Source organism: Pipistrellus hanaki, assembly GCF_964339955.1.
Source record: "Pipistrellus hanaki genome assembly, chromosome: 9".
Classification (NCBI taxonomy): Eukaryota; Metazoa; Chordata; class Mammalia; order Chiroptera; family Vespertilionidae; genus Pipistrellus; species Pipistrellus hanaki.
In genome coordinates, this window is record NC_140511.1 from 47,182,634 (window position 1) to 47,204,006 (window position 21,373).

The 21,373-nt window shown below is 48.5% G+C and overlaps 1 protein-coding gene across 1 annotated transcript; it reads left to right on the plus strand.

The window, feature by feature from the left end:
• The first annotated feature begins 3,995 nt into the window (after nt 1–3,995).
• EIF3F (eukaryotic translation initiation factor 3 subunit F) lies at nt 3,996–12,234 on the plus strand. The gene is made up of 8 exons (XM_084894246.1): nt 3,996–4,436; nt 8,562–8,632; nt 8,869–8,948; nt 9,352–9,489; nt 10,755–10,846; nt 11,249–11,385; nt 11,509–11,622; nt 12,007–12,234. The coding sequence occupies exons 1-8, from the start codon at nt 4,031–4,033 to the stop codon at nt 12,082–12,084; spliced, it is 1,116 nt and encodes a 371-aa protein (XP_084750372.1). The 5' UTR covers nt 3,996–4,030; the 3' UTR covers nt 12,085–12,234.
• The last annotated feature ends 9,139 nt before the right edge of the window (nt 12,235–21,373 follow it).

Here is a 21,373-nt window from a genome sequence, read left to right on the forward strand (position 1 = left end):
CCTTTAGCCAGGCCGGGGAGCAGAATGCTTGCATAAGAAGATAAGGAACAGGTGAGCTGAGCAGAATCGAGTGGCCCCCAACTCCCAGGCAAGGTCAAGTCAGGGCAGCCAGGGGGTGGAGGGGGTGGAGGATAGTGTGACAGGAGGGACTGGTGGTGGAGGCACAGGGGTAAAAGCTGGCTGAGAAAGAGGAAGGAAGCCCTTCATGGAGTTCCTGAGAACAGGGAGAGAAGTTGTTTGCATTTCCCTGTCACGGATGGGCCTCTGGGCCGAGGAGAGCTTCTGGGCAGTGGCTGCAGAGGCCCTGCAGAGAGCTACTGGCGCACAGATTTGTGCACAGGGCTGCTAGTCATTCTATAAAGAGCTCAGCCTACCTGGATACCTCAGTCAGCCACTGAAAAGCCAACATCCTGGATGTGTGCACCCCCTTGTTCTGTCCAGTCAGTATCCCTGGGAAGGCCATGCCAACACCCTCTCTCCTCCTGCCCCTGAACTATGTGGCTGGAGAAAATAGTAAAAGTTGACCAGATCCTTGAAGTCTCCGGGCTGCCCTGGGTCCTCCCATAATTGATCAATCAACGCCTTTGATAGCTAGCTCTCTGCCCTCCATCCAAAGCCCCAAGGCTGAACCCCACCCTGGCATTGCCATTCTTCCTTCACCTTGCCTCCAGTTCCCCCAGAAAAACATCACTTGACTGGAGCTCCTACAACTTCCCTTCTCTCTCCAAAGTGTCTCCGATTCTTCATCCTCCCCTTTCTCCTTTCTTGCCAAAGAGAAATATCCTTAGTTCTTGGTGATGAAGGGTCCACATCCAACTCAAGTCACCGTGTGAGTAGGAGATCCCAAGGGGTGTGCATGGGCAACACCTCTTCACTGGGGCCAGTTCTCTCCTCTGGACTTCTCGCTACGGAATGATCCCAGGGCACCTGCTGGGCTGAGGCAGGCCCCCCGCCAGAAACCCAAAAAGGAGGCCACAGTCCAGGGCAACCTCTCCAGCCTCTTCCTCATCCTGCCCAAGACCATTCTCTCCGCTAGGCTTCTCCATTCCTGCCTTGTTTAATCACACAGCTCCCCTTACTCACGCGTGTATAGTCTACCTTTCTCTCTCCTCTAGACCCTGACCCTTAGTTTAAAAAATACTTAAAGCTCTTCCAGCCTAAATTGCCCCCCTCTCGATCCTGATGTTCCCCTAGCTACAGCCTTAAATGTCTGTTCTTCCCAGCACCTTCCTTGAGAGAGTAGCCAACACTCACTGCCATCACTTCAGGCTGACCCTTCTTTCACATCTGAATTCTGATTTCCATGTGATCCTCCCCACACCCCAATTCCACTGACAAGTGCTGTGTACTAGGGTTGCTGAAGATCCAGGTCATTGAATCCAATTCTTCTCTAATAGACTGTACACCTGTGTTTGGGGGAATTTAAAAAAAAAATAATGTATGTCTACACAGAGCACTGACAGGAGAGCAGGACTGTGTCGATTCTAATGATAGGGGGCAGCTCCAAGGAGAAGGCAGTTCTTGGGCATAACAAGCACAAACTCATCCGCTCAACTTGACAGCTGAATGCTGGGACTTGACCTAATTAAGGGAGATGACAGAGTTCCTGACAGTCAGGTGTTACCACCCCCATTATACCAAGAAAAAAGAAAAAGAAAAAAAAAAGGTGGGGCTCAGAAAAGAATTCTAGATTGCCCAAAGTCACGCAGTGCACGTTAGCGTCAGAGTTATTTTCATCACAGTCATGGTAACAGCTACCACTCAATAATAATGGTGGTGATCAGGCATGTGCTAAGAGATTTAGAGAGCATTATGCGTTTAATCCTCTCCCAGAGTACAGACTAGCATCTCCACTGATCACTCCACAATGCTGCTGGGATGTCTACTGGACATTTCAGTGGTGACACATCCAAAAATGGTCTTTTCCCGGAAACCTGCTCCACGCTTGTAGCTTTCACTATTAGTCAGACAACTTCTTTACTAGTTGCTCAGCACATAAAAATTGGAGTCATCTCTTTCACACTTATACAGTTTCTCAGAAAATCCTCTTAGACAAAAGGCAAGGAAGGAAGGGAGGGAGGGAGGAACGGAGGGAGGGAGGGAGGGAAGGAGGAAGAGAGGGAGGGAGGGAGGGAGGAAGGAAAAGGAAGGAAGGAAGGAAAGAAAAAAGAAAAGAGAAAAGAAAAGAAAATACTCTTGTCTCCATCCTCAAAATATCTGCCCACCTCTCACCATTTTTACTGCTACTAGTTTGGTGCCAACCACCATCATCCCTCACTTAGATGATCTCGTGTTCTCCTACCTGGTGTCTCTCTGCTCTTTCTCTCTCACCTGCCTCACCCCCACCATATTCTTCTCAAAGCAGCCAGAGCTATCCTTTTAAAACAAGGCAGATCATGACCCTCCCCTGTTTAAAACTCAGGAATGGTTCCCCATCTCCCTCAGATAAAAAGTTAGAGCCTCACCACGGCCTGGGAGGTCCACACTGATCTGGGTCCAACCCCTCTTTAGAGGTCCCTCTCCTGCTACTCCCTGCCTTCACCTGAACACTCTGACCCTCAAATCGCCTCCTCAAACACGCCAGGCCTTTGCACCAGCCTTCCCCTCTACCTGGAGGCTTTCCTCCCCATCCCTGCCCCCCATGGGCGCCTCTCTCGCTTTTTTCAAGTTCACTAAAATCTCACATTCTCATTGTGACCTAACTTTTCACAACTCCTGATTCCCCCTTACTCTCTGCTACTTTTTTTTCTTTTTTAGCACATGACTTTTTTTTTTTCTAATCTTCACCCAAGGATATTTATCCATTGATTTTTAGAGAGAGTGGAAGGGAAGGAGAGGGACAGAAAGAGAAATAATGTGTGAGAGAGAAACATCAGTGTGAGAGAGATACAACGGAGGTACATGACCTTGGCTGAATGGAACCCGGGACCCTTCAGTTCTCGGGCCAACACTCTATCCACGGAGCCAAACCTGCTAAGGCAGCACATCACTAACATATTATATAATGTCCTTATTGTTCACTCCCCTCCAGAATGTAAACTTTCAGAGAAAACGGTCTTTGTTTTATTCACTGATATATGCCAAGTGCCTTAAAAAAAAAAAAAAAGTAAAAAAAGTCTGGCACACGATTTGTTTTTGTTTGTTTGTTTGTTTTAATATATATTTTATTGATTTTTCACAGAGAGGAAGAGAGAGGGATAGAGAGTTAGAAACATCGATGAGAGAGGATCATTGATCCGCTGCCTCTTGAACACCCCCTACTGGGGATCTGCCAGCAACCAAGGCACATGCCCTTGACCAGAATCGAACCTGGGACCTTTCAGTCCGCAAGCCAACGCTCTATCCACTGAGCCAAACCGGTTTCGGCTGGCACACGATTTGTTGTATGAATAAACCTTATACGGGTTTACACCTCATGACGCTGTCAAAAACAAAGCCCTCTTTATTTTTTTTTTAAATATATTTTATTGATTTTATACAGAGAGGAAGGGAGAGAGATAGAGAGTTAGAAACATCAATGAGAGAGTCATCAATCAGCTGCCTCTTGCACACCCCCTACTGGGGATATGTCCGCAACCAAGGCACATGCCCTTGACCAGAATCGAACCCGGGGCCCTTCAGTCCCCAAGCCGACGCTCTATCCATTGAGCCAAACCAGTCCGGGCACAAAGCCCTTTTTAATAAAAGGCACTTTTGACAGCCCTTCTCTCAGGGAAGTCTGAAACACGCATTGCGACCCTTGTGCAGCTCTCTGCCTCCACCTGGCGGCAACTGTCCCACTGAATGAATTCTCTTCCAGCGCGGTCACAAGTTCGTTCGGAACTATTTGACTCGGCTCTCACTGAGTGCGCATCGGACAGACATCAAAGAGCACGAGCTCCGAGCGCAGGAAATTGTGGCGCCGTGAGAACCGTCCTCAGTAACCAATAGGAACAGAGGCCTTGGTCACGCGGTGCGCGCTCAGCCAATCGAGCGATCCGTGCCTGCCAGCTTCCTCCCTTCCGCTCCACGCTCCTTCTCTCTCGACAAGATGGCCACAACGGCAGTACCGGCGAGCGTTCCTCCGCCTGCTGCATCCCCTCCTGCGGCCCCAGCCGCAGCCCCAGACCCGGCCCCGGCCCCAGCCTCAGCTCCACCGCTTTCTCCGGCTCCTGCTCCGGCTCCGGTTCCAGCTCCAACTCCGGCGCCCGCCTCCTCCCCAGACCCGGTGGCGGCGGCGGCAGCTGCTGCGACCGCGGCTCCCGGCCAGACCCCAGCCTCCGCGCCGGCTCCCGCTCCGGCGCAGCCCCCGGCGCAATCGCTGGCCGCGCCGGCTCTCCCGGGCCCCTTCCCCGGCGGCCGTGTGGTCCGGCTGCACCCGGTCATTTTGGCCTCCATCGTGGACAGCTACGAGCGGCGCAACGAGGGCGCTGCCCGCGTTATCGGGACTCTGCTGGGTGAGTGCTCAGCGGCTACTGACGTCTCTTCTCCCTCCTCTGCCCCTTTGTCTCGCTCCCCTTCCCTCCCGTCTACGCTCGTCTCTTGCCTGTTTCTCCATCCACCTTCCCGCTGCGGCTTAGCTGCCCAGGGACCTTGGACCGGCCGGCCTGGTTGCTGTCACTATGGGCAACATAAGGTGTATAAGGAGCAGCTAAGTATTAAACGTCCTGTGCCCGATGGTTTGCTTTTTACGCTTCCCAGTAGTAGTTCACGTCCAGTAGGGTTAGTCCCAGTCTTCCAAAAGTAAGCCCGGCTAGGAAGTCAAAAACCCTTGACTCCCGAAGCCCAGTGACCACGTTTTTCCTCCCCTTTTTTACTGACTAAATAATAGTCTGTGTCTGACAGGGGTTTGCAGAGAAGTTCCTAACCAGTGGGACATCTGTTAAAAGATGTCCCTGTCAACAGCAAATAGGTTTGGCAGGAGCCCGTGTAGTGTTTCTGTAATAATCTGCTTTCCTGAACGTGTAAGCCTGATGTAACCCCAGCCCTCAGTGTCCCCATGCTCATCCCTAAAGTCCCAGGTCCCCCACTGTCCCAGGTCCCGCACAGCTGCCTCTGGGTCTCCATGTGGACACTCAGGGTTGTGTTGTCTGTTTATGACATTGTTTAACCTTCGCAGCAGAGAATAACCCTTTCCCCACCCACGTTCCAGATTGGGGGGACGGGCACTATTTACGTTAAAGTAACTTGTAAAACTGAGACGCACTGAAGAGGACTTACTGATAACCTATCCCTTTCTCTGAGGTCTGCTGGTCCCACCAGATTCATCTCCGCTCCATCTCAGTCACAGGTTTTAGGCACCTTTGTGAACCCACTCCAGTCACATGCCGAATCACTCCTCCTTCCTCCTGGCCTTGGGATAGCCTAGCCCAGTGGTTGGCAAACTGCAGCTCTCGAGCCACATGTGGCTCTTTGGCCCCTTGAGTTTTTAGCAAAGGCCAATTTAGGAGAACCCTAATTAAGTTGATAACAGTGTACCTACCTATATAGTTTAAGTTTAAAAAATTGGACTCTCAAAAGAAATTTCAATGATTGTACTGTTGATAATTTGGCTCTGTTGATAATTTGGCTCTGAGTTTGCCGACCACTGGCCTAGTCCTATCACAGAAGACCGTGTGTTGCAAAGAGGACGTGATCTGTAGGTGGACTCCATGACATCTATCCCTCACACCTTGGGACAAGTTACCTGAATTCTAGTTCCTTTGGGGGCTACCTCAGGGCTTAGTCTCTGTGCGATCTAAATTATTAGAGAAAGCTTCTAACTCCTGCCACAAAACAGCTGCTGGTTGCCTTCCTTTCCCTCCCCCTCCCCCTCCCCCTCCCCCTCTCCCAGAAATGTCAATCCATTCTCTTCCAAACATTGCTATGGTTTTTCTCACACCAAGCTTTTGTGTTATCCCATTGAAGTCTGAAACACGAAGTCTGACACAAGTACCTTCCCTGCTCTCCCTTACTTGTTTCTTTAAGTTGCACTCATCTCCCAGGTTTCCTGGAAAAGTGAGCAGTGTCAATCCTTCTTCCCATATTTTCCGCTCCCCATCCCTATTCTTAACGCCCCAAAACATGACAGCATTCTTGTGACTATGCCCTGCTTTGACCTTGTAATAAATGATTTTTGCATCCCTGACTTGGCACTCAATATAATACTTGCTCTTTTAGCTGCCCTGAAAATTCTTCCAAATTCACTGAAGCTATTTAACCAAAGAATCAATTCTCTACTCAAGGTTTGTGCTAAGTGCCCCAAAACTGCAGTGACTCTAGTTAGAGCAACTGTAACTTAAATCTTCAGATGCTCTTCCAGACACGCATCATGGTACAGTGCGAGGTGTTACAGAGGCCATGTTTACTTAAGAATGACACATGGAGTCTGCTTGGTAGGGACAAATTTCCTCAGACATTAATTTATGAAACATTTCATTTGGTTAAATGAAGTAGTTACTGGTGTTTTTTTAATGTATCGTAAGACTGTTGGGCACAGGTCAGTCAGAAAAAGTGAAGAGCCATATGATTTCACTCGTGTGAAATAGAAAACTGAAACTCATGAGCACAAACAGCAGTGTGGTGGTTGCTGAAGGGAAGGGGGAGGGAGGAACAAAGGGGACAGGAGAAGATTTGACTGGGTGGTGGGTACCTGGTACAATATGTAGGTCTTGTAACATAAAACCTATACCTGAAACCTACCCTAATATATAAAAACCCTGGGCTTTTCACATTCACAACAACCAGAGGAAGTCATTCCTGCAGTCAGCACTGGGTTGCATGGCGACCCAGCACTGACGCTATGGCTATAGGTGCAGTGACCCAGCACTGACTGCTGAAGGGGCTGCGAATCAGGCCCAGAGAGAGAAGCAGGGTCTGATCCGTAGCCTCTGTGGCAGCTGTTGATCAGCATTTGCCTCTCTTCCTCTCTGGGCCTGGCCAGCAGCCCCACCTCCATTTCTCTCCAGGTCTCCACCGGGCCGCCTTTCTGATCAGGCCCCATTGATAGACCCAGAGATGCTGACTGGCATAGAAACCCACCAATCAGAACCAAATCTGGTCAACTGTGACGATCCAATGGCTGCCTAGGAGGTGGAGCTTTTGACTTGACTAACATAGAAACGACCAATCAGAACCAAATTGGCCAACTGAGGAGGACAGTTGGGGGCGAGATCAGGCCAGCAAGGGAGGGCAGTTGGTGTGATCAGGCAGGCAGGGAAAGGCAGTTGGGGGCAACCAGGCCACCGGGGAGGGCAGTTGGGTGGGACCAGGCTTGCAGGGGAGGGCATTGGGGGTGAGATCAGGCTGGCAGGAGAGGGCAGTTGGGGTCGAGATTGGGTTGGCAGGGGAGTGGTTAGGGGGTGATCAGGCTGGCAGGCAGAAGCTGTTAGAAGCAATCAGGCAGGCAGGCAGGCGAGCAGTTAGGAGCCAGCGGTTCCAAATTGTTAGAGGAATGTCTGACTGCTGGTTTAGACACAGGGATTAGGCCTAACCAGGCATTTACATCCCCCAAAGGGTCCCAGATTGGAGAGGGTGCAGTCTGGGCTGAGGGACACCACCACCACTACCCCCACCCCCTCGGGCACGAATTTCGTGCACTGGGCCTCTGGTATATAATAAAAGCTAATATGCAAATTGACCAAATGGTGGAACTACCGGTCACTATGACCACTGGGGGCAGACATTCAATGCAGGAGCTGCCCCATGGTGGTCAATGCACTCCCACAGGGGAGCACCATTCAGCCAGAAGCTGGGCTCATAGCTGGCGAGCACAGCAGTGGTGGTGGGAGCCTTTTCACCACACCTCTGAGGCAGCACTAAGGATGTCCTACAGACACCCCCTGAGGGCTCCTGGACTGTAAGAGGGCACAGGCTGGGCTGAGGGCCTCTCTCCCATCCCCAGCCTCAGTGCATGAATATCCTGCACCAGGCCTGTAGTGTGTTCATATTGACCAGTGTCACCCCCATAAACTTACTGTAAAAAGAAAGAAATAAATGCTTAATAAAATGAGTTATATTCTAACCTTAAGTTGAAGATGAAGACATACTCTTATATGCAAATAATTAAAATGTAATGTGATAAATGCTCCAGTAGAAGGGTGCCCTATTGGCATAGAAAATATAGAAGACTTAACTATCTCAAAACCTTGATGTGGTCAAGTCTTACATGCTGCTGAGAGGTCAAATAAGATAAAGAAGGCATATCCATTGGGTTTGGGGGACATAGTTTCAGCTCAGGAGCGAAACCATAGTAAAGTGGAATTAGATACTATTAACAGGTATAAGCAACATTGTGGTCCCTGGTGGAGAGGGAAGCACATGAAGCCTGGGATGGGAGTAGGAAAAAACAGAAGTCGAGGCTAGCAGTTGTGGTGGGGTTGAGAAATACATGTGCAGTGGGAATAAAGTGATCAGAAGTAGATAGAAGTTTGTGGTAAAAGCTGGGATTGGTGTTGGAGGTTCACGGTTAAGTTTCTGGGAGATCATATGGTTAAGGTGATGATCCTGGCCCAGATGGCTGACTATCGGAAAGCTTGAGGAAAGTGGTCGGAGGCGGTTAGGAGCCTTCAGGTCACATAACACGGGACCATTCTCTCTCACAGGAACCGTTGACAAGCACTCAGTGGAAGTCACCAACTGCTTTTCAGTGCCGCACAATGAGTCAGAAGACGAGGTGAGTGGGATTGAGCTGCCCCTGTGCGGTCTGTAGCTGTTCTTTTGCCCGGCTCCCCTTCGGGCCCTCCCCCACACAACATGCTGTGCTCCTAACCAGAGCTCCTCCAGTTCACAGAGCTCCGCTCCCTTTGGACAAACTTCATGTGCCTGTTCTGTCTGGTGGGCGGCCTCTCATTCTTACCCCTATTTTTCTATGAACTTCTGGCTTCTGAGTGTCCTTTCCTGCCTTCTTAGGTGGCTGTTGACATGGAATTTGCTAAGAACATGTATGAATTGCACAAGAAAGTCTCTCCAAATGAGCTCATCCTGGGCTGGTAAGTTGGGGTACAGGAGGCTGGAAAGTCTCAACGATTGCCAAGGCCTTTTGCCACCAGACTAGATGTTGTGCTCCGTCTTCAGGAGACAGAGCATTGACGTGTGTGACCCCGAGGGGCTGTGAATTCAGTGTGTGTTGCTGGCTATTCTGATCCTTTCAGGCCAGAAATATCTTTTCAATTATAGCTTTTACTGAATAAGTCTTTTTTGCTTTGCTAGTGATTTGAAATTTTTCAAGAGCTCTAAGTCAGCTTTTGATTTGATTTGATATAGTTTTCTATGAGTTTACTTTTTTATTATTTGGAGTGTCACCATGTGTCACTACTGTGGTACCTCGAGAGCCTGTGGTTGATATTGATGTCACATGTAGGCATGCGTCCACAACTGTGTTTCATTTTCCAGGTACGCCACAGGCCATGACATCACAGAGCACTCTGTGCTGATCCATGAGTACTACAGTCGGGAAGCCCCCAACCCCATTCACCTCACTGTGGACACGAGCCTCCAGAATGGTCGCATGAGCATCAAGGCTTATGTCAGGTGACCAGGGTCTTGGGCCACAAGGGTATAAAAGTCTATCTAGTTCATACCATGGCCAGATGACACCCCACCTCCAGCCCAGGCAGGTATAACTCCCTGCCTCCTAGGGAAGCCCATTCCTCAGAAAGGTTTTATTTGCCCTGAAACAAAATCCATCCTGATAATTTCCACCCGCTGATCCTAGCTGTACCCCAGATTTCTTCTTGCTCTTAACCAGTTTCAAGGGACAGCCCCTTAGGTATTTGAGCAAGCTGATGTTCTTCAAGTCTTTTTTTTTTTTTTTTTTAAAGCAAATTCTGCACAGTTCCTGTGGTCGAAGCTTCCATGGTTTTCTGTTCATGGTCCTTCACCGTGTTCACTGCTTGTCTGAGCTGCCCTCTGTAGTTTGTCCTTATCCCTGGAACTGAGCACAGGATCAGGGTAGTACACATTGAGAATGGCTGTCCTTGTGGCTCTCCAGGGTTAAGTACAGTTTTGAGGACCATGACATCACAGTATTGACATCCTGAGGCGGTGACAGTGCTAGTTGCTGGGGGTATTGGGAAAGGCTGCAGTGGCATGCAGCAGGGGCTGCTCTTGGAGTTAGAAGGATTCTACTTTCTGTTTATAATGAAGGCATTTGTTACATTCATATGCTGATTAACTTCGTGCTGCTTCTGTGTCTGACTGGGATGTAACTAGTTAACCATTATGCAGCAAGACAGATGGTGGGTACCAAGTCCTTATGGCCAGGTGGGGTACCACTAAGCTCTAGCGTTGCCCACTTTCGTAGCCTTCCAGCTATTTCATGCTCCTCAAGACCCAGTTGGAGGTGTTTAGCTGGCACAGTAAAGAGTCTCCTTTAGCACCCGACCTAATCTGGTGGCCGGAGTAAATTTGTCTGTAGATGCAGATGGAGGACTCAATCCCAGAAAAGACTTGTCCTGTCTCTTCTTTCTGTGGTGGTGGATGTCTAAGCTCCGAGGGAAATTTAGTGTCCTGTGTTTTGGGCCACAAGGGCATAAAAGGCTATCTAGTTCATACCATGGCCAGATGACACCCTGGTTGCACAGGTACCATGGGTCTGAAAGCTGAGTCCCCTCCCACAGGCCAAGGGATTGGTGTGTGGAATGAGCTAAGGGAAGAAAGTGAGACCTCTGGGGTTCAGGCTTTCTTATGTCAGAACCTCGGAAGCTGTACACTTGGTGTGATTGCTTTCCTGGCCTGGACCTGACATGGAAGCCCTCACAAAGCCGTCTTGTTTACCTTGACTTCTCTCTCCCCAGCACTTTAATGGGTGTCCCGGGGAGGACCATGGGGGTGATGTTCACACCGCTGACAGTGAAATATGCGTACTATGACACTGAGCGCATTGGAGGTGAGTCACCTTCCCATGCCCTCTTTCAACGCCTTTGGCATTTTCATGGAGGGGTTACTGCCTGCTAACAAGGATGGAGGGCCTTGGGTTGGTTAAAGAGGAACAATTGAAATCATTCATTCTTCTACATAAATGGGATTCAAGGGATTATGTGTGAAATTGTTAAAGGTGGGAAATTGTCAGTACCACAGGCTACATGGCTATTCATATGAGACCAAAACCAGTGATAACATAAGTTGAGCTCTGTCATGAGAAGCACTAATAAGGGCAGAGCAGGGGAGTTAGGGGAAGGACCGAGTCCAGAGGGAAGTGGGGAGTTAGCAGGATGGTTAGAAATCATCTCTTTCCTGATGGAACCACTGAGTTTTCCATTTCTTCTACCTCCCAACCCAACCCCCGCAGTTGACCTGATCATGAAGACCTGCTTTAGCACCAACCGGGTGATTGGACTCTCAAGTGACTTGCAGCAGGTAGCAGGGTCGTCGGCTCGCATCCAGGATGCCCTCAGCACAGTGTTGCAGTATGCGGAGGACGTGCTGGTGAGGAGGGGCGGGGACAGGAAGGAGGCATAGATCCATCCTAGCTTGGTGGGGGTCTGCTGAAGTGACAGGTCTCGGGGGCGAGACTTAAACTGTGCCTATTCCGTCTGTTTTGGTGCTCAGTCTGGAAAGGTGTCCGCTGACAACACTGTGGGCCGCTTCTTGATGAGTCTGGTTAACCAAGTCCCCAAGATCGTTCCCGAGGACTTCGAGACCATGCTCAACAGCAACATCAACGTGAGTGCCGCTCCTGGGCTTCTGGGAGCCTGTGCCGACCCTGCCTCACCACGGCACAGGCTACGGACGTGAAGGGAATTGGACAGGAGACTGGGCTTCACCTTTGCCACCCTTACTCTCCAGTTTGGGAGGAAGAAAGAGATAGAACACGTGCTCAGGGATGCCCTTCTCCTTCCTTGATTCCATTGGTCCAGGTCTTGCTGAAACTGGGACTTGTTATCTAAATTCATAGTTGAAAGAAATGCTTAAATTCAAAGGTTAATACAAATGCAACTTCTTATTTTTCTCATTGAGTTCAGAGATGAGAAAGTGTTCTCAAGCATTTCCTTCCCTCCTCCTACCTTCAGCTCTCACTTAACCTCCCCTCCTTTCTTTTTCTTCCAGGACCTACTGATGGTGACCTACCTGGCCAATCTCACGCAGTCTCAGATTGCCCTCAACGAGAAGCTTGTCAACCTGTGAATGGGCCCGCGCAGCACTCCTTCCGCTCCGGCCCCAGCGCTAGGACTCAGAATGGAGTGGAGTGGAAATGGCTTCTTGTGGGTTGAGTCACACTGAGTGAGTCAGCTGCTTGTGACTCTAAATAAACATAGCCTATCTTTTGTAAATGAATTCCATCTTATGTGCATTTACTGTTCTAGAGCTCATGCAGAAACCACAAGTGAGTACCAGAAGTTAGTTGTGTGCTTGTCATCAGTTGTTGTACCCACAGCCCAAGCCACTTGAGCTTCGCCTGCCCCCGAATCATAGAGCCTTAGCATACCGGTCTACAGGGATACTATCTCCCCACTCTTTTTGCTTATGATCAGAGCACATAGAAAGTTCTTTATCACTTCTCTTCCATAGCATCTTACGTGGCCCAAGACCTGGGCCAATTTGAAGTCCCTAGAGAATGTGCTGGTGAGGGAGAGAAGGAGGTGGATACAGATCTCAGCCCTGGGACCCCTGAGTCCTGGTAGGAAGACGGCCTTCTCCGTGGTGAGGGAACATTGCTTTACCGAATTTGTCCTTTTGGTCTTCAGCCTGGAGAAGTATCCCACAGTACTGTGAACCACTTCTTAAAGGGTCACCTGCTTTCCACAGGAAATGAAAGTGAGAATATATGCAGGGAAAATAATTGAGAGAATTGAACACTTAATCTAAACTGAAAGTGTAGAGGGTGTGCTCATTGTTTTAAAATACATAAATAATAGGATAGAGCTGTTTGACACTGGTTCAGGGAGCAGAATTATGATCTGTAGGTCAAGTGTTTCCCCATTGTGGGGAAAGCAGGAAAATAAATAATCAGTTGCAGAAGTGGAAAATGAGTGGCTGATCTAATATTTATTGAGCACCTGTTCTGTTTGGGGGCAGTTGTTATTTTCAGAAGAATTTAATACATTACTTGAAGGTACACAATTAGTAAGTGATGAAACAAGATTTGAATTCAGGTCTGAATTTCATTTTTGTGTGTAGCCCTATGCTTCACAGTTTAGTGGCCCAATGAAATAATAGGGCAAAAATACAACATGACAGGAGCGCCTGATAAGGATTGACCAACTCTCAGAGGGCATCTGGGAGGATTCTACCCAGGATGCGATATCTGAGCTGGTTTTTTGTCTTCAACCAGGAAATCATGAAAGGCAGAAGAAACACATAAAAAGCTTAACCTGCTACAAGCTAAAGGAAGTGTTTCTAAGGATTGGTTCATGGATCTCTAATAAAGCTTCAAGCTTGAAGCTTGAAGAAAAAGAAAAGCTTACCCTGTTCAGAACCCAAGGGGGCATATGCAGGAGCTGAGCATAGGGTCCTCCGTCTGTGGAGGTGAGCTCTGTATCTCAGAAGCTGTGGGAAGCCAGTGGATAATTTTAAGCAGATTTAGTTAGCTGTGGATTTTAGGAAGATCCCCTTTAGTGTAGAAAGGGTAGAAATAGAAAGCAGGGAGATGAGTTTTAGGGCCACTGTTGGATCAGATGAGAGATGAGTGCCCAAACTGAGGCAATATTCTAGAGGATGTTACAGGGCAGGACTTGAGACTGGTTAAAACATGGATGGTGAGAGGGGAGGCATCCGGGATTGCCTCTTTCTGATAGAGGTGGTTAAAGAGATAGATGGTCACATATGGAAACCAAAGTGCTGGAAGCTTAGAGGATGCAGAGAGCTGTGAGGTTTGAGGGGCCAAACGTGAGGTCTTCATTGCAAAACAAAATTGTGACTTGGTGAACTGAACTGCTCCAGGTCTTTGGGAAAGGCTGAAGAATTCAAGTTAGCCATTTGCTCATGAGATACTTAAATGCCAAACTGTGTGCTCAGCAAAAAGCCATGTTACCTGCTTAAGATCTACCAGAGAGGACAAAAAATCATTACATTGAGAATCACAGATGTCGGAGATTATGGAAGCCATCTCATTAGGAAGTGAAATCTAAGCTGGACTCGAATGAGGGCGGACTGAAAAAGAAGAGAAAACAGCATTTTAGGCACAGAAAACTATGCAAAGGCTCAGAAAGGCATCAGCCATGTGGCTCCAGCCTTGCTGACTCCTGGCTCGGGAGCTGTTTGGGAGGAAAGGAACGCTCTGTACCTAGGTTGACTGAAAAAGAATGACTGAATTTTTTTTAAATTGATTTTTAGAGAGAGGGCGATGGAGAGAAAGAAAGATCAATTGGCTATCCCCTGTAAACCCCCTACTGGGAATCAAGCCCACAACACAGGCTGTGCCTTGATTGGGAATCAAACCTGAAACCTTGCAGTTCACAGGACGACACACTGGCCAGGGCTGGATTTTATTTTTATACCCTTTGCTTATGTATGCACAAGTTTGTTTTTGCTGTCAATGTGTGTACATGTTCTCTTCATTATGTGCTTGTGCTTACGCTAAAAACAATGTGGCTTGACTTCTGTGACACACCACACTCCCCCGATTTTCTTTCAACTGCCTTCACCACTGCTTTTCAGTGCTTTTTCTTGGTCCTTCCTCCTCTGACCTCCCTGATGTTTCATTCCCCAGGGCTGCATCCTGGGCCCTCTGCACCTCCTCTGCACCCTCTGCCTGGAAGACCTTGCGAAGCCTGTGACTGTTATGACTGCCTGTATGTTCAGGATGCCCCTGCTCTAGCTCTAGCTCTGGCCACATTCAGAACTAGTTTCCCGATTCTGGACTAGTTAAACCGATACAAGATACCGCACCTGGAGTCTCAAAAGCATCTGAAATTCAGTTCCATATTGAACTGATTGTCTCTTCCTCCCCCACAAATCACCACCTGAATTTCCTTCCTCAGGTGATGACTCAACTACGTACCCAGTTGTCCAAACCCTAAACCTTGGGTAAATTCTTGATTCTCCCCTCCCATTCCACTATCATGCCTCAACTAGTTCATTACCACTCTGCCTTCAGTCTTCCTCTTTATGACACTCTTATATATATGTTGGTCTTCATCCATGCTCCTGGTAGGCAGCTTATAAAACCTTTGGCATTTCCTAAGTGATGGGAACTACAAAGATAGAGTCGTTATTCCTAACAAGCCCCTGTCAGTAGTATCTAAGATTATGTTAATGAAGTGATTTTGGAAAGCTTCTAGATAACCATAAGATGGGGACTGGTTGGAGGTTGGAACTTTCAGCTTGATTTAAGTGCCCGTGAGTTAATCAAACTCACATATGCCTCCACAAACCCAAGGACAGTTTAGAGAGCTCCTGGGCCGGTGAAAAGAATGCAGCCAGGAACCCAGAGCTCCTGGGCGCCAGGCCCCTTCAGATGGCATTCTGCCTCTTCATCTGCCTGCTCATTCGTATCCTTTGCAGTAAATGAGTAATGGCTAGCAAGCTTTAGTGCTCCAGCAAAGTGATGGAACCCAGGGAGGGGGCCATGGGAAGCTCCCATTTGTGTTGGGCCGGTCAGAGCACAGGCAACAACCTGCACTTACAGCTGGCATCTGAAGGGGTGGGGCCGTCTTGTGGGACTGAGCTCTTAACCTTAGGATCTGACACTGACTCCAGGCAAACTGTCAAAACTATGCTAAACTGGGACACTCAGCTGGTGTCAGAGTTGCATGGTGTGGAAAGTCACCTGCACGTCTGATCACGGAAATGTTTGATGTGAGTAGTCAGTTTAGAAAAAATGATCTCCTGTTCACCCTCTCTGGTCCCTTCTCACAGCAGCCACACTGACCAGGACACACCTCAGTTGAAATCTCTTCAGTGGAGTCCCATAGCCTAGGATAAAGTCCACACTTTATCACAACCTGTATGGTTCATCGGATTGCATGGCTCTCCAGCTCCACTCTTACTCCCAGCCTGGGCTCCCTTGCACTTGCTCTCTGCTCTGCTAGAATCCGTGCCCCTGTAGCTCATCCTACTACTCATCCCCTAGGTTTTAGTCCCACTCCTACTCATCCCTCAGGTTTTGGTCCAAATGTGCCTCTTGGAAGGTGCTCCTATAACCAGGATCCTGTGATGTTTTCCTCGCTTAGCATTTATCTCACCGTTGTGAACTTGTCTGTGTTTCCCCTATTAAGAGCACAAGCTCTGTGAGGGCAAAGTTTCCTGTAGACTTAACATTCCTAGGTCCCAGAGCTGACCCAGACCCAGAATAATTCTTAAGAAATAAACATTTTCTACATGAGTAAGAAAATGGATGGCTTGCAGAATAATTACCACGAGGCCCTATGGACATGGTGATTCATTAGGAGTCATCAGGATCTCCTGGAGAGGGTCTGGAGGGAGTGAGCACACCAGACAGTATTCCTTGTTTTACTCATTCTACAAATAGTGACGCTTAGTATGCACCAGGTACTGGGGCTATAGAAGATGAATGTTCTCTGCTCTCTATGGGTCTCAGTATTATGAGGTAGAAGCACAAAAACAATTATGACAGAATGCTGTAAATTATAGGGTAGGAACAAGTCTTAGGAAGACACAGTACAGAACATGCTGAAATCTGCAGAGAAGGGAATGCAATTTTTAAAGACATTAAAATTGGGCACAAAGAGGAGGAAAAGCTTTGAAGAAAGGAATGAAGATCAAAGTATTACTTTCAGTTTCACAGTGGCCCACATAATGGAATTGTGTTTCCAAGGATACGCAGCTTAGAGGTAAAGGTAGTGTTGCAATGATAGCCTCACACAGTATCTCTGCCTTCTCTGGGGACACCAGCCTCTGATTCTCCCAAAAGTTGTCCAGGTTGTGTCTCTAGTTCTCTGAACCTGAAGTCAGATTTAAAATTTGAAATTTTAATTAAATTTTATAAAATTTTTAACTGAACAAAATAATCATTGTGCCAGTAACCAAAGTCCTCATGGGGCCGACAAAATTCCAGTTGTCCCCTTTTCCCCGGTGATGTCTCCCATATCTGGTCTCTGTTCTGTGATCCATCTGTTCTGTCCTGATCTATTTTCTGTCTCATGGGGGCTGCCAGCCTATGCTTATGATTCTGTCCAGGATGATGGTTGTTAGTCTTAGAATGGACAAGCTTCCAAGTATTGGTCCTTCTGTCCATAGCAATGGACCTCTAATCCCAGAAGCAACGCTGCTCTATGCCCAAGGTTTTCTGAGTGATGGCCACTAGAGGGCTCCCTCACGCCACTTAAGACTGCTGGTTGCTCATTCCCCTTCAGTTCCTGAGCAGTTTTCTACAGGCCTGGTTTAGAAGAAGCACCTTCGGCTTTGGAGAGGCCAGGGCAGTGCAGAGAGTGACCAGGACTTCTAGAAATGCTTCCTTGTCCATCTTAGGGCCAAAGTGATGATTACAAAGCATCTTCCTCTATACCTACCCAAAATCACTCCAAATAATCCATTTCAAAATGTGGTTCAGAAACACTTTTAAGTAAATCTAGGGCTCACTCCCCTTCCGGTCAGGTTGTAATCTAAAAGCTCCCTATACAAAACTCCTGGAGCCACCATTTCCCAGGAGAAACCCTGGCCCAGGCCCTGATGACCAAAATGAGGTTTCTGGGCTTCCATCCAGGGAGGCTGTGGTGCCAGAGCTGGTATGAAAGAGCCTGGCCTCCACGCAAGGGTCTTCAAACTACGGCCCGCGGGCCACATGCGGCCCGCAGAGGAGTCTGATCCGGCCCGCCAGGTTTTTTGGGCAGTGAGCGCAGCCGAGGTGTTACAGTAGGAATTAGTAGTTCATATAGTCCGGCCCTCCAGCTCTCTGAGGGACCGTGATCTGGCCCCCACTTTAAAAAGTTTGAGGACCCCTGTTAGAGTTTGAGCAGGTGCATGAGGCCACTCACCAAATGAGGTTGGAAGAAGGAGATGGCATAGGGCAGGATCACGTATTGCTCAGCTCACCGGGGATGCAAGAGATGGGAGAGGTAAAGGTTACCTGAGAATGGAAACTCCAACCTTAGACCTAAAAACTCAGCTGGAGGGGGAATGTGCTTAGTTGGATTCCTTGAAAGCAGAACATGTGACAAGGACTTGGGAGAAGGTGGTTTAGGTGTAAGACGATCTGTTAGATTCCTAGGGTTGCCATAGAGCAGTGGTCGGCAAACTCATTAGTCAACAGAGCCAAATATCAGCAGTGCAATGATTGAAATTTCTTTTGAGAGCCAAATTTTTTAAACTTCTAACACCACTTCTTCAAAATAGACTCGCCCAGGCTGTGGTATTTTGTAGAAGAGCCATACTCTAGGGGCCAAAGGGCCGCATGTGGCTCGCGAGCCACGGTTTGCCGACCCCTGCCATAGAGTACCACAAACTTGGTGACTTAAAACAACAGAAGTTTATTATGTCACGGTTCTGGAGACCAGAAGTCTGAAACCAAGGTGTATTCTAAATCCTGGGGCCACGGCACTGTATATCAGCAGATAGTCTAATGCAGGGGTCCTCAAACTTTTTAAAGTGGGGGCCAGATCACGGTCCCTCAGAGAGCTGGGGGGCCGGACTATATGAACTACTAATTCCTACTGTAACACCTCGGCTGCGCTCACTGCCCAAAAAACCTGGCAGGCCGGATCAGACTCCTCTGCGGGCCGCATGTGGCCTGCGGGCCGTAGTTTGAAGACCCCTGGTCTAATGCATGTTCCACCCTGGAGGACTGTGGCCCCAGCCAGTTTCATCCCAGAGCTGGGTCCTTAGCTGAGCGTTAGTGGCCACTCTCACTTTCCACCCGTTGTTCCCAGGTAATGAAGTACATATGGTAAGACCCCTGGTTTTACAAAACCATTGCCAGACATCCTCTTCCGTAAAGAGAACCTTCAGCTGAGACTTCCCTAGCAGGATCTCAGGTTGATAACTTGTCTATAAGCCATTGGAAAAGCACTACGGGCAGCAAAGAAGATAAATCCGTATTCAGAGAAGGTGTCCGTTCCCATAAGGACACGTGCGCCCTGTCCGGGTGGGAGGCCTCTGACGTAAGTGCTGGGGCAGTCTCCTCTGGGTGGCAGCAATGACACCATGAGGAGGACCCGGCCGCTGCAAGTGCAGGTTGAGCAGACTCCGAAATGAATGCTCATGCACAAGTGGTTAAGGAAGTGCCTCCGTGATATGATCATAAATAATTAACAACTGGCTCTCAGGGGGGAAAAGCCTTGATTCATAGCATTTGCCAATTTCCATGAATACTCTATGGTGAATGCTCCCACTGTGGCCAAGTTCTGAACATGGCATTGGGAAGAGATGCTAGCCATCGGCTCTGGGCACTAGCCAGCTGTAGTGCACCACTGAATGCTGCTATGGGACACGCAAAAAGGAGTGGGTGCAGGAGGACAAGAAGTAGGAGAAAAAGCCGAAACCAGTTTGGCTCAGTGGTAGAGCGTCGGTCTGCGGACTGCAAGGTCCCGGGTTCGATTCCAGTCAAGGGCATGTACCTTGGTTGTGGGCACATCCCCGGTGGAGGGTGTGTAAGAGGCAGCTGGTTGATGTTTCTCTCTCATCGATGTTTCTAGCTCTCTCTCTCTCTCCCTTCCTCTCTGTAAAAAATCAATAAAATATATTTTTAAAAAAATGTAGGAGAAAGGGAAACAAGGATATGATTCCAAAGTCTCACAAAAATTACAATGAACCTGATCCTACAGGGACACTGGAATACTAGTTATCCATCAGTGTTGCCTATGGCAAGGATGCTGCACTTTGTTACTCCTGCACCTGTCAAGTGTTGGACAAGGGCCATGCAGGGTGGCAGTAAATTCCTAGGTGACTACCACTCTGTGGGTGAGCAGAGTGGCTCCAGCAATGGGAAGGCAGTCCTGGGCTTTAGAAGCAAAGCTGTTGGTGAAAGTGGAAGGTGGGCAGGACACCCGTGAGAGCAGTAAAAAAGGAATCCAAAAGAATCTGAGTGAAGCAGCAGAGATGTCTACTACTCATCTCGCTGCAGGCCGTCACCACATCCAAGCTTCAGGGGCCACCACCGCAAATGTATCAGACCAGCTCCCGTGCCCGTCCCAGAGCATGGATCCCGAGTCACAGGAGGCCGCTCCAGGGTGTGTGAGCTCTCCACTGTCTAACCTTACGTTCCATCTCCCAGCCACTTCCACTCGAACATCTTTAAGATCTGCTCCTACCCTTGATCTCCCTGCTCCTGCCACTGGGTCATATCAGACAGAGTTCAAGCAGAGGAGTAGAACCCTCTCTCCAAAAGCGGATGGAGCCAAAACCGGTTTGGCTTAGTGGTAGAGCGTCGGTCTGCGGACTGCAAGGTCCCGGGTTCGATTCCAGTCAAGGGCATGTACATTGGTTGTGGGCACATCCCCAGTGGGGGGTATGCAGGAGGCAGCTGGTCGATGTTTCTCTCTCATCGACGTTTCTAGCTCTCTATCTCTCTCCCTTCCTCTCTAAAATATCAATAAAATATATTAAAAAAAAAAAAAGCGGATGGAGTCCTCGGTCTGTCTTTGGGTGAGGAGAAGGATAAATATTGCTTCATGTTCACACAAACATCAGGAGGAAGAGCGCTTCCTACGGAGTGGGATGATGCTGTAGGGACAGGACCTTGAGGGAGTCCCTTCTTAGGTCCTATTGGCCGTCTATCAATCCTTTAGAGCTGTGGTCGGCAAACTGCGGCTCTGCGGCTCTTTGGCCCCTTGAGTGTAGCTCTTCCACAAAATACCACAGCCTGGGCGAGTCTATTTTGAAGAAGTGGCGTTAGAAGAAGTTTAAGTTTAAAAAAATGTGGCTCTCAAATTTCAATCGTTGCACTGTTGATATTTGGATCTGTTGACTAATGAGTTTGCCGACCACTGCTTCAGAGAAAGAACATCCTTGGAGGCTTGTCTTATAACGCATGGCTCAGGAGCAGTGGCTTCTGGTTCTGCAGTGCCTGTGGGAGGGACAATAAACTCCATACATTCTCCAGACAGGGAGCTTCCTCCTCACCCCCATAAGAAGGCTTTACACACTTGCAGCATGTTTCTGGAGTCCCAAACGAGCACTCCTGAGTCTCACCATTAAGATGCAGTCAGAGCCGAAACCGGTTTGGTTCAGCGTGGGCCTGCAGACTGAGAGGTTCCAGGTTCATTTCCGGTCAAAGGCATGTACCTTGGTTGTGGACACATCCCCAGTGGTGGGGGGGTGCAGGAGGCATCTGATTGATGATTCTCTCTCATCGATGTTTCTAACTATCCTTCTCTCTTCCTCTCTGTAAAAAATCAATAATATATATATATATATATATATATATATATATATATATATATATATTAAAGATGCAGTCAGGAATAGGAGTCCATCACGTCTGTTACATATAGCATTTTGCTGAGGACCTGGCCCTTGGTAAATACTGGTCAATGGGGCATTTGGGCAGCTCTGAGGGCCATGGGAAACCAGTGGCTAC

Coding starts and splice junctions, on each gene's coding strand:
- EIF3F (XM_084894246.1), top strand. CDS start 4,031: ATGGCCACAACGGCAGTACCGGCGAGCGTTCCTCCGCCTGCTGCATCC. Junction 4,437..8,561: donor CGTTATCGGGACTCTGCTGG/GTGAGTGCTCAG, acceptor TCTCTCTCACAG/GAACCGTTGACAAGCACTCA. Junction 10,847..11,248: donor TGACACTGAGCGCATTGGAG/GTGAGTCACCTT, acceptor CAACCCCCGCAG/TTGACCTGATCATGAAGACC.